The 14,391-nt window shown below is 39.9% G+C and overlaps 2 protein-coding genes across 2 annotated transcripts; both read left to right on the top strand.

Moving 5' to 3' along the window:
- The first annotated feature begins 211 nt into the window (after nucleotides 1–211).
- LOC133726156 (protein SOSEKI 2) lies at nucleotides 212–2,581 on the top strand. Its single transcript, XM_062153680.1, has 5 exons — nucleotides 212–629; nucleotides 710–779; nucleotides 862–974; nucleotides 1,082–1,835; nucleotides 2,268–2,581. The coding sequence occupies exons 1-5, from the start codon at nucleotides 428–430 to the stop codon at nucleotides 2,401–2,403; spliced, it is 1,275 nt and encodes a 424-aa protein (XP_062009664.1). The 5' UTR covers nucleotides 212–427; the 3' UTR covers nucleotides 2,404–2,581.
- Nucleotides 2,582–12,594: 10,013 nt separating this feature from the next.
- On the top strand, nucleotides 12,595–14,391 carry LOC133724975 (putative pectinesterase/pectinesterase inhibitor 28). Its single transcript, XM_062151967.1, has 2 exons — nucleotides 12,595–13,612; nucleotides 13,700–14,391. The coding sequence occupies exons 1-2, from the start codon at nucleotides 12,595–12,597 to the stop codon at nucleotides 14,389–14,391; spliced, it is 1,710 nt and encodes a 569-aa protein (XP_062007951.1).

The following is a 14,391-nucleotide window of genomic DNA, read 5'->3' as shown; positions in this document are numbered from 1 at the left end:
AGTTCCGTTGAATGGTACGTTGATTAATACCGACAATGCACAATAAAAGTTACCTTTTCTAATATTTTTGTGATCTTGATATTTCACTTTCCTTGTCTCATTTTGGGATCCGGGCAAAACCAAAGTCAAAGTTAAATTCTCAAACAGTGAACCTTCCATCATGACCATACACTACACACACTCCCTCAAATTCAAAAGCATCCAAAGCTGAGGTCTGAATCGTTCTCCAGTAGTTACGCCTTTTGAGGATCTGTACTGATCAATCTATCCTATTGCCCTATACCTCCTCCCCTTTTCACTCTCACTCTTATTAAACCAGTGCCGCTATTAAGTCTTCCAACAACCAAAACCCACATTAAGAAAGAACTGCAAAAGAGTTCAAGGGGAAGAAGAAGAAGAAGAATATCTGATTCTCCAGAGCTCAGAAATGGATGTTCGATTTCGAAGACCCCAAACCAGTCCAGATAGAGCCAAAGTGTGCATGCAGCAACTGCAGCCAAGAGTAGCAGTCAACAAACCCACCATCAAAAAGGTCCAAATTGTCTACTACCTCTCAAGAAATGGTCATCTTGAACATCCTCACTACATGGAGATCACCCATTTGCCCAATCAACCTCTTCGTTTGAGAGGTACTTAAATTAAAACCCAGCACTTGGTTTCCTTAAAAAAGAACTCTCAGATTTTGATTTGTTGATTTTTCATTATGCAGATGTAATGGATAGGCTCACTGCTCTCAGAGGCAAGGGCATGCCCTCACTATATTCCTGGTCCTGCAAAAGGTGTATAATTTTTTAATAAATCATCAATCTTTTTAGTATTATGGAGTAATTAGGCTAATGTTTTGTTCTTTACGCTAATTAGGAGCTACAAGAACGGTTATGTGTGGAATGATTTAGCAGAAAACGACATAATCTACCCAGCAGATGGAGCTGAGTATGTACTCAAAGGCTCTGAGCTAGTTGAAGGCTGCTCTGGTAAGTAGTAGTACTCACTCTGTACCCTTTTGGTTTCATCTGTCTTTACTGATCAATAATTATATTTTCACAGTCAACTAAATCACCATCTTGATTACTTTTTGCAGAGAGATTGAACCAGATTCAAATAAGCAGCCCCCAACAAATTCAAGACTCAAATTTTGGGTCCAAGAGGAGATCACCACCACTTGCTCCAACCCCAAACAGTAACCACAAGTTTCATGAAGACCCTGATCAATATGATGAACAAGAAGAAGAAGAAGTTGACTATGAGGACGAGAAAACAAGCTACACAAGCTCCACAACAACAAACTCTCGCTGCTCCAGAGGAGTCTCCACAGATGAACTCGAAGAACAACAACAACAACCACCGCAAACCCACAAGACTCCCCCCGAGTCATCTCCTCTCCCAAATGCACCAGCTTCAGTGTTGAACCAAGCAAACCACAGCAACAATGTGTCCATGAGGTTCGAGGACGGCGACCCCATTGTTACGAAACAGAGCTACTCTGTTTCGAAGGCAGGGCAGGGTAAGAACTCTGTTCTGCTCCAGCTCATTGCTTGCGGCAGCTCGGCCGTGGCTAAGGCCAAAAGCACACCGTGCGTGAGTCAAGGGATTGTGAAGAGGGAGAGGAGTAGTCAGAGTTTTCGTAAAGAGGTGGTGTACAGGAGTGCGGTGAAGGTTGCCATAGAGGATGAGGATATGATTACTTACATGTCTGAGAATCCGAGGTTTGGGAATTTACAGGCGGAGGAGAAGGAGTATTTCAGTGGGAGCATTGTGGAGTCCATGAAGGAAGATCAAAGAGTACATTCAGCTGAACCTGTGCTCAAAAAATCCAATTCCTATAATGAAGAAAGGTCAGTTTTCATGTTCTTCATGCAATATGCATATTTAGACCTTATTTGCATAATTTGTATTGTGTAGTTAGAGATTATCGTGGGTAATTAAAAGTTGGCAATGGGAAATGAATCTTGTATGATAGGTTGGTAAATTTAGTTGGTTATCAATAATGGGTAATGGGTAAGTTGCAAGTGGGTTTTATTTTTTATTTTATATTTTATTTTATTACAAAGCTTGGTTCTTGATTGCGGGTCCTTCGTAGTATAGGTTCAAGTAACTTTGCTCCGTGATGAGTAATTGATAATTTGTAATGGCCAATGAGTAGGATGAAATAGGTCATTCTGAATTTGTAATGAGTAAACTTTAATTACCTAGCTTGGTCTATGATTACTTCTTCTGCATAATTTGGGTTTAAGTAACTTTGCCATGTGATTAATTTTGGTCATCAGGAGCAACAAAGCCGGGCTAGGAGAAGAAACAGTGGAGGAGGAGGAAGAGAAGAGAGAGAAAGCAGCGGTGAGAGGAAATTGCATTCCTCGCAAGTTCTGTTCTACTGGTGCATCATCAAAGCCAACCAGGAAGTGAAATGATTGCCATAGATCTTAATTATGTGGGTTTAATTAATGCAATTTGTTGAAGTCTGTAATTACTACTAGCACTACTTAGGGGGGGTTGAGGAACTTTGGTTGCTGTGGAATTAAAGCGAAGAGTTTGGTAGGAAATGGTTGAATCTTTGAAAGCAATGGGTATGCGACTTTGTTCATTGGCTTGTTGCAGCAATCATAGCATTGACTTCACTGTTTGTACCTTCATGCACATCATTAGTTATTGTGGAATGTGTATGCACATGCAACCATGAATCTGGGTTTTTGAAACGAGAGAAACCGAAAGAACTTCAAAAGTTAAAGGGGAAATGGTCCGGTACCCCGTCCTTGTTTCCTTATAATTTTTTATACTTGAGCTTCAAAAAAATATTAATACGGTACATGAGGTTCCTTGTCCAACTGAAGATTGATATATATGGTCGTTACGGCGTTTGCCAGTTGTCAATTTTTGAAGGGCATTTTCGTCTATTCATGTTTTAGCTCATTTTTTTTTTTGAATAAAATCTTAAACTCAATTTTCATGTCTCTGTTCATCTTCCTCTCTCTTTTTGCAAATCATCTCCATAGATGAAATCCAGAAGAAAGAACAGGAACCTTAAGTTGCTCTCTCTCTCTCTCTCACACACACATTTTTCTCATGAAATCTGAAAACGTTCACCCATTAAAGAACCATAAATCTCCAAACTTCCTTTACATTATTACACATGAAATTGCAAAAGTGGATAAAAATGACTCAATACAATACATCCCTTAATTAATTAAACCCAGCTCCTAGATTCTAAGAAACAAATCTAAGCAATCATCCTCATTAAATTCATGGATTAAGAAAAACCCACTTGAAATCGAACCAAACCCATTACAAATTTACACCCAAAGATTCAGAGAAAGATTGAAACTTTTAGAAACAAAGTGCTGGAGACCGCCATTACCATCTTCTTTTGCTCTCTTTTTGGAGACATCCTTGAGTATGAATTATGAAAGTGTATGCAATTTGTGGATGATGTGCTCTACTCCCAAGTATAGGAGGTCAAGTTTTAGTAAAGGGGAAAAGTAAGAGTATTGTACCTAAGGGATTGAATAACTCTACCCTAGCTAGATCGCCGTGAAAATATACCTAGAAAACACATGCGAGTCTACCTTTTTACAAGTTCACAACCTTAGCCCTTTGGAAGCTAAAGATCATGAGGATGGTATTAACAATTGTGGTAGTGAGCGGCTTGGTTGATTTTAATTTGGATAAAGAAAATTAAGTTGCATAAAAATGAAATAAACAAATAAAAATGTAGAGACTAAATCAATGAGAAGAATAGAGACTTAGGCATCACCTAACCTTACTCATGCACAAAATGTAACACATATTTAATGTAATAACATGCTTTGATAAATTTCCCCTTAGTGCTTTGATGAAGCTACCAAGAAACCAACTAGTCATGCAATTTAACAATCTCTTCCGAAGCAAAGCTAAATTACACAAGCTTTATACCCATTCAAATCTTCCGGATCCTAAATGGCCTATGGTGCCGTGAGCCTAAATTCTTCCGGAACCTAAACTCACAACATCATGCTTTAATTTCAAGGTAAGAAATTCAAGCAACTTAGTTCTTCCCATAGGAATAAGCTAAGCCACCACCTATTTAGCTACATATGCTCACGGAATCAAGAGTTTATCAAGTTCATGTTTCCGATTCATTAATTTCCTAAAGCATGCTTCTAGGTGATAAATCTATAAACACACTTATGATACATGAAAGTATAGTATCCAAAAGATACATGAAAATATAGTAGCCAAAAGATTCAAAACATGCATAAACATCAAACCACATGGAAATTTACATTATTTGCACATAAGTTTGCCCTAGCCTCAAATCCAACTACTCACAGCACATGTTATTACAAATACAAGCTATGAACATCAAATTAAAGAAAGAAGGAAGAGAAAATAGAAGAACTACCCAACCTCCCACCTAGCTCTCAAAGATGTCAAATGATGAGAGACTTGCTTCAAGGTATGAGATTTTTGGTTTTAACAACCCAAAACAACATACACATCCACAAAGCTCAAGAACAAGGAAGAACAAGGGCTTGGATATGTGAAAGCAAGTGTTGTGATTGATTTAGAGTGTGTAGTAACTTCGGTTTTGATGAAACTCAAGTGCCTACACACCTATTTCTCACACAAACTTAAAGAACTATGTACAAGGTATGAAAAACTAACCTAAAACTAGAGAAAAAAGAGATTTTGATGCTCCAAAATGAGGGAGCTAAGGGGATGCACGGTTTTTGGAAGAGAGAATAGTATATTTAAAGGCCAAGGCAATTCAAATCAAGGGTGGAGATCAAAAGGAATCAATTGTGAGATCTAATTGACAAATGTGTAAGCACAAAATGTGGATCTAGTCTTTGACTTTGACTCCACATAGAAATGACCTAGAAAGCCTATAGATATTTTTTTGAAGGAGAAAAAGTAAGGGTAGAAGGGTCATTGTGTAAGGGAACAAAGTAATAAATGGGAGACAAATGTGTAAGGTATAAGAATGTGACCACTTGTCATCTTTCAAATTTTGAATTTCAAAATAACCTAGACCTAAAGTCTCTAACCCTAGTCAGCTCTTCCTTATCCTCCACACATGGTCTTCGCCGGCCAACTTGGCCAGAAATGTTCGGAATCCGGCGTTGACCTCCGTTGACTTCTTTTTCGTCCGTTTGAGCACTTTTTTCTCCTTTCTTCCTTCACTTAGATCTCCACCGAGACTTCTGAATTGGCCTTTGACTTCTTCATACCAAATGTTCCTCCGTGGTGTGGCCAAAAATGCTGCCGGCATCCTTACAGATCCGGTTGTGCAGTTGTTGTCTTCTAGTGCAGAAAATTGCACTGATCTTTTGAAGGCCTTCCATTCTGAACTAGCTCTTGCACTCTTCATAACAAATGATCCTTAGGATGTCTAGAATGGATCAGGAAAGTTTCAACTCATTTGGAGTTCATTTGGTCAGTCTGCCGCTCCTCCTTCCTTGGCTAGCTCGGTTTCTCCTAGTCGAAGTAGGAAAAGGTTCTAAGATTAACTTTTTAATGCATTTCTAAGTTTCTCCATCATTTCCTAGCATGATAAGGAAAAAATAATAAATATATATAAATAAACAAAAAAAGTTAAGCAAAAGTGCAAGATTAGGGGAATAATTACCAGGTAATTATGGACCTAACATCTCTCTCTCTCTCTCAATCAAGTTTTGTCTTTGCTTCTCTCTCTCTCACATCAACACCATAGACAAACACCATGAAAACCCAGCAGCCTAAGCTTAAGACCCATCTTTTCTCTTGTGGGTTCTTCGGCTACTGAACCAGAACAGTCCTCAGCTTCTAACATTTGATTGGAATTGGCTATGGTATAGATTAGAATCAAGAAAGTGATAGAAATCTGGTGGTGGTGGAGACGGCGGAGGTGGCGATGGAACCAAAGGCGTTGGAGGTGGAGAAGCCTCTTGCACTCTCTTCCTTCTCAATTGCAGAGGTTTTACCAAAAAAAAAAATCCCCAAACTCTCTCTCTGATACTTCACACAGCTCACAACAATGGCAAACACCACCACCTCCACCGGCAACAAAATCTTAATGTTAGAAGCTCCGCCCCAAGGTTCATCGTGGCCGGGCCCCTTAACCAACGCCAAGATCATCGATGCCTTACCGTACATCGACGAAGACTACTACGCTAGCGCAGCCGTTATGAAAGAGGTCGACCTCATGATGGAGGAAGGGCTCCGTTGCATCGCCAAAAGGCCCGCCGATTGCTCCCACTCGTCAAGCCAAATTTCAAGAATAATCCAGTTCTAGCGAGAGAGACGACTGCATGAGAGCTTCCAAGCCTCCAATGAACTGTTTCTTTTCCTCTTAGGGCCGGGTTGATTCTGTCAATCAGCTAGTTCTCTATAGATTTTTAGGAAAGAAAAAAAAAACAGAGGACCTAAGGAAGAAGAACTTAGGAAAAAACGTTCAAAAAAGAAAATTGAGGGAAAAACAAAAAGAAAAATGAATAAAGGGTAAATTGGTCATTTTATGATCAAAATTGCCAACTGGCAGATGCCGTAATGGAGATAACGGCCATATGTACCAATCTTCTGTCGGCCAAAGAACCTCAGGTACAGTATTGATATTTTTTGAAGCTCAGGTACCAAAAGTTATAAGGAGGCAAAGACGGGGTACCATACGGACCATTTTCCCAAAATTAAAATAGACAGATGTGTCACCAGCGAGTTCTTGTTCATGAGAAAGTCAACAGGTTAATCCATTGCCTCTGGGTAAAATTGCTTGTTGCATCTGTTGAAAAATTAAAGGAATGAGATATAGTGGCTATGGCGACTCAGTTGGCTTCTTCCACCAATATCAAAGACAAATCATTTTACACCCAGAAAAAGTGCGGACGTCGCTCCTCCGGCCTCGATCAAGTGTCGACAGCGCGGCGCGGCTTGCAGAATGGACGCCAGGGTCTGCGAAGCCGATCTGCGGTTGGGTGGAGTCGTCGGCGACCGTTCTGCAGCGCTGCATAGAACTTGCAGTTGCAGGTGAGGTGGCTGCCCAGAAACCGGTAACCCCGACCTCGATCGCTGCCCAGAAGAGGTCTGGGACACCTCCGGCCTCCCTCCGGCCAGCCCCGTGCTGCTGTCGCCACCTGGAATCGCCTGCTACGTCGACGTCCGCCCTGTGATTGGGCCTATATATATATATATATATATATATATATATATATATATATAGGATTTTTCTCAGGTAAGGATGTCCTTAGTTTTTCTTATGGAACGGATTTACTGTTTTCACCCACTTTCCGATCACATTTTCACATCTTAACCGTTCAGTTTTTAGGTCCTAATGTATGGATCACCTCTGCAAAATTTCAGCCAATTTGGTGATCGTTAAGGCGTCCAAAACTGCAATTTACACGAACGAACCGAATCTGTCGAACCGGAACCGTTCGTTTACATTGTTGTAATTTATAGTTTTGGATGCCTTAATGATCACCAATTTGGCTGAAATTTTGCAGAAGTGATCTATACATTAGGACCTAAAAACTGAACGGTTAAGATGTGAAAATTTGATCTGAAAGTGGGTGAAAACCGGAAATTCGTACCTAAGAAAAACTAAGGACATCCTTAGTGTAGCCGGACTGTATATATATATATATATATATATATATATATATATATATATATATATATATATATATGTATGTATTATACACACACACAATTCTTTTTGGCTAAGGATGTCCTTACCTTAGCATAGGAACGGATTTCAAGTTTTTAACCACTTTTCGATCACATACTTACATCTTAACCGTTCAGTTTTTAGGTCCTATTGTACAGATCACTTCTGCAAATTTTCAGCCAAATTAATGATCGTTAAGGCATTCAAACCTGTAATTTACAATAATGAACACGAACGATTCCAGTTCGACAGATTCAGTTCGTTCATTGGTTTAATCGAATTTGATATCTTAACGATCATCAATTTGGCTGAAAATTTGCATAAGTGATCTATACATTAGGACCTAAAAATTGAACGGTTAAGATATGAATATGTGATCAAAAAGTGGTTAAAAACTGAAAATCCGTTCTTAAGGCTAAGGTAAGGATATCCTTACCTGAGAAGGACTGTATATATGTGTGTGTGTGTGTGTGTGTGTATTATACATATTGTAGAGATTTGGGTATAGGTAATTGTATTCGATTCATCATGAATTTTTTTTTTATTTTTTATTTTTTTATATTAGAAGAGAATTGAATCTCGAATTTGATTATATTATTCTATGCAATTTAAGAACTTTAGATTGATTTAATATTTTTTTATATCGATTAGTTAACAACGTACTAAAATGTAGGGCTGGGCGTTTTGACCCTGAAACTCGAAAAACCGGCCCGGACCGCAGGGTTCGGGCCGGGCTTTGAGAAAAGAAAACACGAAAATTTGAGGCCCGGACCGTTTAAGAATAAAACGGGCCGGTCCCGAGCCTGAGAGTACACCATCGTGAAAGCCCGGATAAAAGCCCAAATAGGTTATATATGCCATTATGCCACATGTCTTTCTCTTATAAGCTCCACGTTGAGCCTTCTATCAATTAATAAATATTTTATATATATTTTTTTTAGTCTTCCACGTTGGGCCCTTCTTTCTTTTCACCCTCTTCTCTCCACGGGTCTTCTCCTCCATATTTTCTTCTCTTCCTTTATTCTCCTCTAGTCCTCTTTCTTCTTCTCTTCAATTCTTCTCTTCCCAGATATATCCATCTCCGGTGACCCACATATATCAACACCATCATGAGGGTCTCTCCCCTCCAAAACCATACATCAACACCATCATGACCCTTTTATTCTCCCTCTCACTTCCTTAGCCCCGACTCCTTCAACGAGGTTCGTCAACTATCGCCTTTCTCCAGAGCATGGCTACTGCTGCCACTACAGCGACAACCTCGACCAGTCGACCTCCTCAAAGTCCTCCATCTAAACCCCGACGAATGTGTTTTTGGCCGGATTTCTTCGTCAAATTCCTCGATCTCCTCAAGTTCTTCAAGTTCCTTCATCAGCTGATCTGTTTCTAGCCGGATCGGTGATAGATCTTCACCGGATATTCCAAATCTCGAGATGATGCAAAAGGCCAGAAAACCCGAGAAACCCGACCCGAAAAACATCAGTCCGGGCTCTCTCCGGTCCCGACTTCAGAAAAACTTCATCTAAGACCGACCCGAAAACTTTGAACTCGGTCCCGGGCTCAGCATATTGACCCTCGGGTTGGGACCATGCCCAGGCTTACTAAAATGTTTCAAGTATCATGGATTTACTTTGCCTTGATAGCCCGAACACTTAAGGTCAACTCTGCTACCCTACTACCATTACTTGCTAGTTCTCCCTGCCTAGCTAAACTCACGTATATGTAGGGAAAATTTGAAATCCGACTTTAACCAAGAAAGACTTATTGAAATTATGATTGTCAATCAACTCAAATTTCAATTTAATCATCAACGCTGGTGACACGAGATTGAAGAATATAAAAAGTTCTAATAATGGAACATGGGCTAGATTGTTATCGCAACCATGCATATAACGTCGCATATAAGATTGGCATAAACCCAAAACAAAACTAGATGAATGGTTGAGAGGGTAGACTAGTATAGGAACATGTCGACATCCTTTCACAAGGAGAAGAGCCCGGCTACCTAACTATGTGCAACCAAAGACCTCTCATGGTTATGCTGGGTGAAGGCAGCGACCTAGGTTTTTCTTGGACAATGGCAAAGTGTAACTTAAATTTAATTATGTACCAATGATCAAACAAATGGACGGTCCCTCAATAAAATTCAACATTTTAAGAAGGGTGGTGCTATTCGCACACCAATTTTCTCTATTCACACATCCTCTCTATTGTTTCATTACTTTAATATATAAAAATTTACAAATTACCCTAACTATCCTCCCTTGTAATTATGTTTTTTTTTTTCTATTTGGTCAATCATGAATTAAACATCATTATACAATAAATCAATTTTTCTTGTGAATGTCATTGCTGATTAGAGAAAAAAAAACCGATGGGCAGGACGAAGTGCAATCTGTCAAAAGTTCTGCAATTAGTGTGGCAAAGTTTAGGGCTTAGATGAAAAATCACGATGTAACTGAGTTTGGAGATTTAGATATGTCATGAATGCTATAGAAAACTGAAGAAAGGTATAAGCTCATCACCTAAACTAAAGGAGATCCAAAACCTCTCACATCTGATTAAGCAACATTGTTTCAAGATACCATTCCCAGTGACATAAAGCATTCTGTAGAGTGATGATATGACTGATTTTCTCAACTCTTTAATCTATGTCTAGTGTAGCAAAAACAGAAAACAATAATAAGAATGTATTATGCAAGGCCAGAATAATCAAAATATGATTGAACATACAATTGTCAATAATGTTAGTCAGCATCTTCTAAATCATGTAGAATGATTACCTCATCAAAATTTCATGACACCACCAGTACTTTATACTACAACACTATAGCTAATCTGGTTTGCAATATCCTGAGGAATCTCAAGAGAGAAGACTCTGGAACCTCTGTTTCTAATCTCAAAAGAACAAGGAAAAATCATCTCCACAAGTCAAATTTAAAATAGCATAAGAAAACTACATGAGAAAACACATGAGCGCTTAGAACATAACTTGCATCCAAAGAAATATACAATAGCACTTCAGGCAAAAGATTGTTGCTACGTAATGGCACTACGAATATGAAACAAATAAACTTCAAAGCATCACATTAGAGAGATCGAATGACTATGCTAGAGAAGTTTTTGATGAAAAATAAAAGAGAAAATTGCAAAGAGTTTTGAAGTTCTCTATGTCTGTGGGAAAATAAAGATTTAGGATTTGGGGATGATTGACTTGCCAAATAGAAAAAATAAAAAATAAAAAAGAAAAAAGAAATAAAATTGCAAAGAAGGGTAGTTAGGGTAATAGGTAAAAAAAAAATTAAAGTAATAGATAAATAGAGTGGGTGTGTGAATAGAGAAAAAGAGTGTGCGAATAGCACCACCTTTTTTTTTTTTTTTGAGAAGATAATAGCACCACCCTTTAAGAATTGTAGAATGTGGAGGATGTATTTTTTTGTTTTTTCATTAAGGAGAGAAAGATGGGTCATAAATAATTGCTAATATTCCTCTTTCTCCGAACTTTTTAAGGCTAATAGCCAAAACTCCAAAAGAGCAAATTTCTTTCCAATAGCCAAAAAGAAAAAAATAATAATGCCATAATAATTTTAAAAAGGTCCCGATATGGATAATCTAACGCTATAAACCCAGAAAATTGTGAATCCATTCACCAACTTGTAGACCTGATTGGAACTTCATCATCCAAAGTCCAAACCATTTTTTGATGTTGGACCAACGCTGTTTTTCTCGTATAGATGGTGCAACCATACCCCTATCCGTGTATGTTGACCATAATTAAGCCCAAGGTTCTAAAAAACGCTAGGCGCTAGTCGGGCGGTGACCCAGGGACTAGGCGGTTTTTTTTTTTTTTTTTTTTTTAATTTTAAATTATTTTTATGACATATAATAATATAAATAACAATAATTAAAGTCTAAAAATTAATTATAAATATAAAAAATAGTCAAAATATAGAATAAATTAGGGTTTACGACCGCCTAGGCCCTGCCTAGAACTGCCTAGGCCCCGCCTAGAACCGCCTAGTCCCCGCCTAGTAGCCCAGCGCCTAAGGGAAACACCTAGTCCCTGGGTCACCGCCCGACTAGCGCCTAGCGTTTTTTAGAACCTTGGGCTTAATTATGGTCAACATACACGGATAGGGGTATGGTTGCACCATCTATACGAGAAAAACAGCTTTGGTCCAACATCAAAAAATGGTTTGGACTTTGGATGATGAAGTTCCAATCAGGTCTACAAGTTGGTGAATGGATTCACAATTTTCTGGGTTTAGAGCGTTAGATTATCCATATCGGGACCTTTTTAAAATTATTATTGCGATACCAAACTTGGTTGAAACCATGTCTCCTCATTATCACTATTTTTGCTCATCTTGATGGTGTGATCATATATGTGCTTACCAATTACCTATCGTACTAACAAAGACTAATATTGACTCTCTACCTGTCATGTATCATTAATGACACTTTTTAAATCTCTAAGAACTTGGCGACGACTTTTTGTTATTAGGATATGGCGGAGCCAACAACCTTGTATTGTTAATGATTGAGTAGCTTTCGGAAAGCTTTGACTAATCCCTTATTTGCTTAAAAACAAAAAAACAAAAACAAAAACAAATTGTTGTTGCTGCAGCCGTACTCAGAAGCTTCTCTCAATCCGTTTCAACAGTGTTCGTAATAGAGAGAAGAAACCATCAACCACTATTAATTTTAATTGGATCGGCACTTTCCACACCTCAAGTTTCATAACTGCAATAACTGCCATTTGGAGATCTCCTCCCTTATAAATTCCTGCATTGACAAAAACATTCCAATCAGCGGGAAACCAATAAATAATTACTGTGCACTGCTCGAATAGAAAGATCCCCAACAGCTCTACACATGCAACAACTTACCTGAAAATAAATAAACCTCTCCTATATCTTTCTCACCACTAGGATACCCCGCACCTTTTATCTTTGAGAGCTTCTATCCAATCAGTCAACATGAGCGGAAATGACCGTCACGACAAGAAGAAGAAGTTCGCCATCATCGGCTTGTCGGCATTGATCCTGGTAGCCATGGTGGTTGCTGTGGTTGTTGGAGTCACCAGAAGCCAAAAAGACGTAAAGGACGAGAAGAAACCAGCCACAACATCTAAGGCAATTGAAGCTGTCTGCCAACCAACAGACTACAAGGAAACCTGCCAGAATAGCCTCTCTGCAAAAGCCGGCAATGTTACTGACCCAAAAGAGCTCATCAAGCTTGGGTTCCAGATCACCATGGACAAAATCCAAGAGGTGATCAACAATTCCTCCACCTTGAAAGATCTCGCCAAAGATCCGATGGCCAACCAGGCCCTTGAGAACTGCAAAGAGCTCTTAACGTACTCCATCGATGATTTGAAGAAGTCGTTCGAGAAGATCGGCCCCTTTGAAGTCAGGAAGCTCAAAGAGTATGTCGAAGACCTCAAGATCTGGCTCAGTGCCTCCATCAGCTACGAACAGACTTGCTTGGATGGGTTCCAGAACACCACCGGTGACGCCGGGACCAAAATGCAGGACTTTTTGAAGCAATCACAAGAACTCACCAAGAATGGACTTGCCATGGTCACTGAAATTAGCAACCTCTTTGGAAACAGCAACCTTAAAACCCAACGTCGTCTCTTGGCTGAGGCTCCTATTGACCCAAAAAAGGCGCCTAAGATCATCCCCTCATGGATCGACGGACGCAAGCTTGACCTTACCACTGCCAATCCCAGCTCCCTTAAACCCGATGTCGTAGTCGCCATGGACAGAAGCGGAAAGTACAAGACCATCAATGAGGCTCTCAAGGATATTCCCAAGGACAACGGTCAGAAGACGTTTGTGATCTACATCAAGGAGGGTGTGTACAACGAGAATGTGTTGCTTGACAAGCACATGACCAATGTCATGTTCATTGGTGATGGCCCTACTAAGACTAAGATCACGGGTAACAAGAACTATGCCAATGGTATCCAAACATTCAAAACCGCCACTGTCGGTGAGTGTCGATATATAATTCGTGTGACGTGCAGACATTTTTTGATAACTTAACATATCAGACTGTCTAACTTTGTGACGCATGCAGCTGTGATAGGAGACTACTTCATTGCTAAGGACGTAGGATTTGAGAATACAGCCGGACCCAAAGGACACCAAGCTGTGGCATTGCGTGTTCAATCTGACCTGTCCATCTTCTATAACTGCCGGATAGACGGTTACCAAGACACTCTCTACACCCAAACCCACAGGCAGTTCTACCGCGACTGCACCATCACTGGAACCATCGACTTCATCTTTGGTGACGCAGCCGTCGTGTTCCAGAACTGCAAGTTGATCATCAGGAAGCCCGACCCAAATCAAGACATCATGGTCACCGCCCAAGGAAGGAGCGACAAGCGCCAGCCTACTGCCATTGTCCTCCAAAACTGCACCATCAGCGGCGAGAAGGACTACATTGAAGACAAGAACACCAAAATGGCCTACTTGGGCAGGCCATGGAACACCTACTCCAGGACCATCGTGATGCAGTCCCAAATCGATGATGTGATCAACCCCCTGGGTTGGATGGAGTGGACCGGTAAGATCAATCACCAAACATGCTGGTTCGGTGAGTACTCAAACAGGGGACCTGGTGCGGCCACTAACAAGAGGGTGAATTGGTACAAGTTGGCCACCCCTGAACAAGCCGGTGAATTCGCCCCTGGTAGAATTCTTTTTGGTGATAGGTGGATCAAGCCTAGCGGTGTCCCTTATGAGGCTGGAATGATGCGTATCTAA

Source organism: Rosa rugosa, chromosome 1, assembly GCF_958449725.1.
Source record: "Rosa rugosa chromosome 1, drRosRugo1.1, whole genome shotgun sequence".
NCBI classification, from domain to species: Eukaryota; Viridiplantae; Streptophyta; class Magnoliopsida; order Rosales; family Rosaceae; genus Rosa; species Rosa rugosa.
The sequence above is the reverse complement of the archived record's forward strand: the minus strand, read 5'-3'. Positions and strand labels throughout refer to the sequence as shown.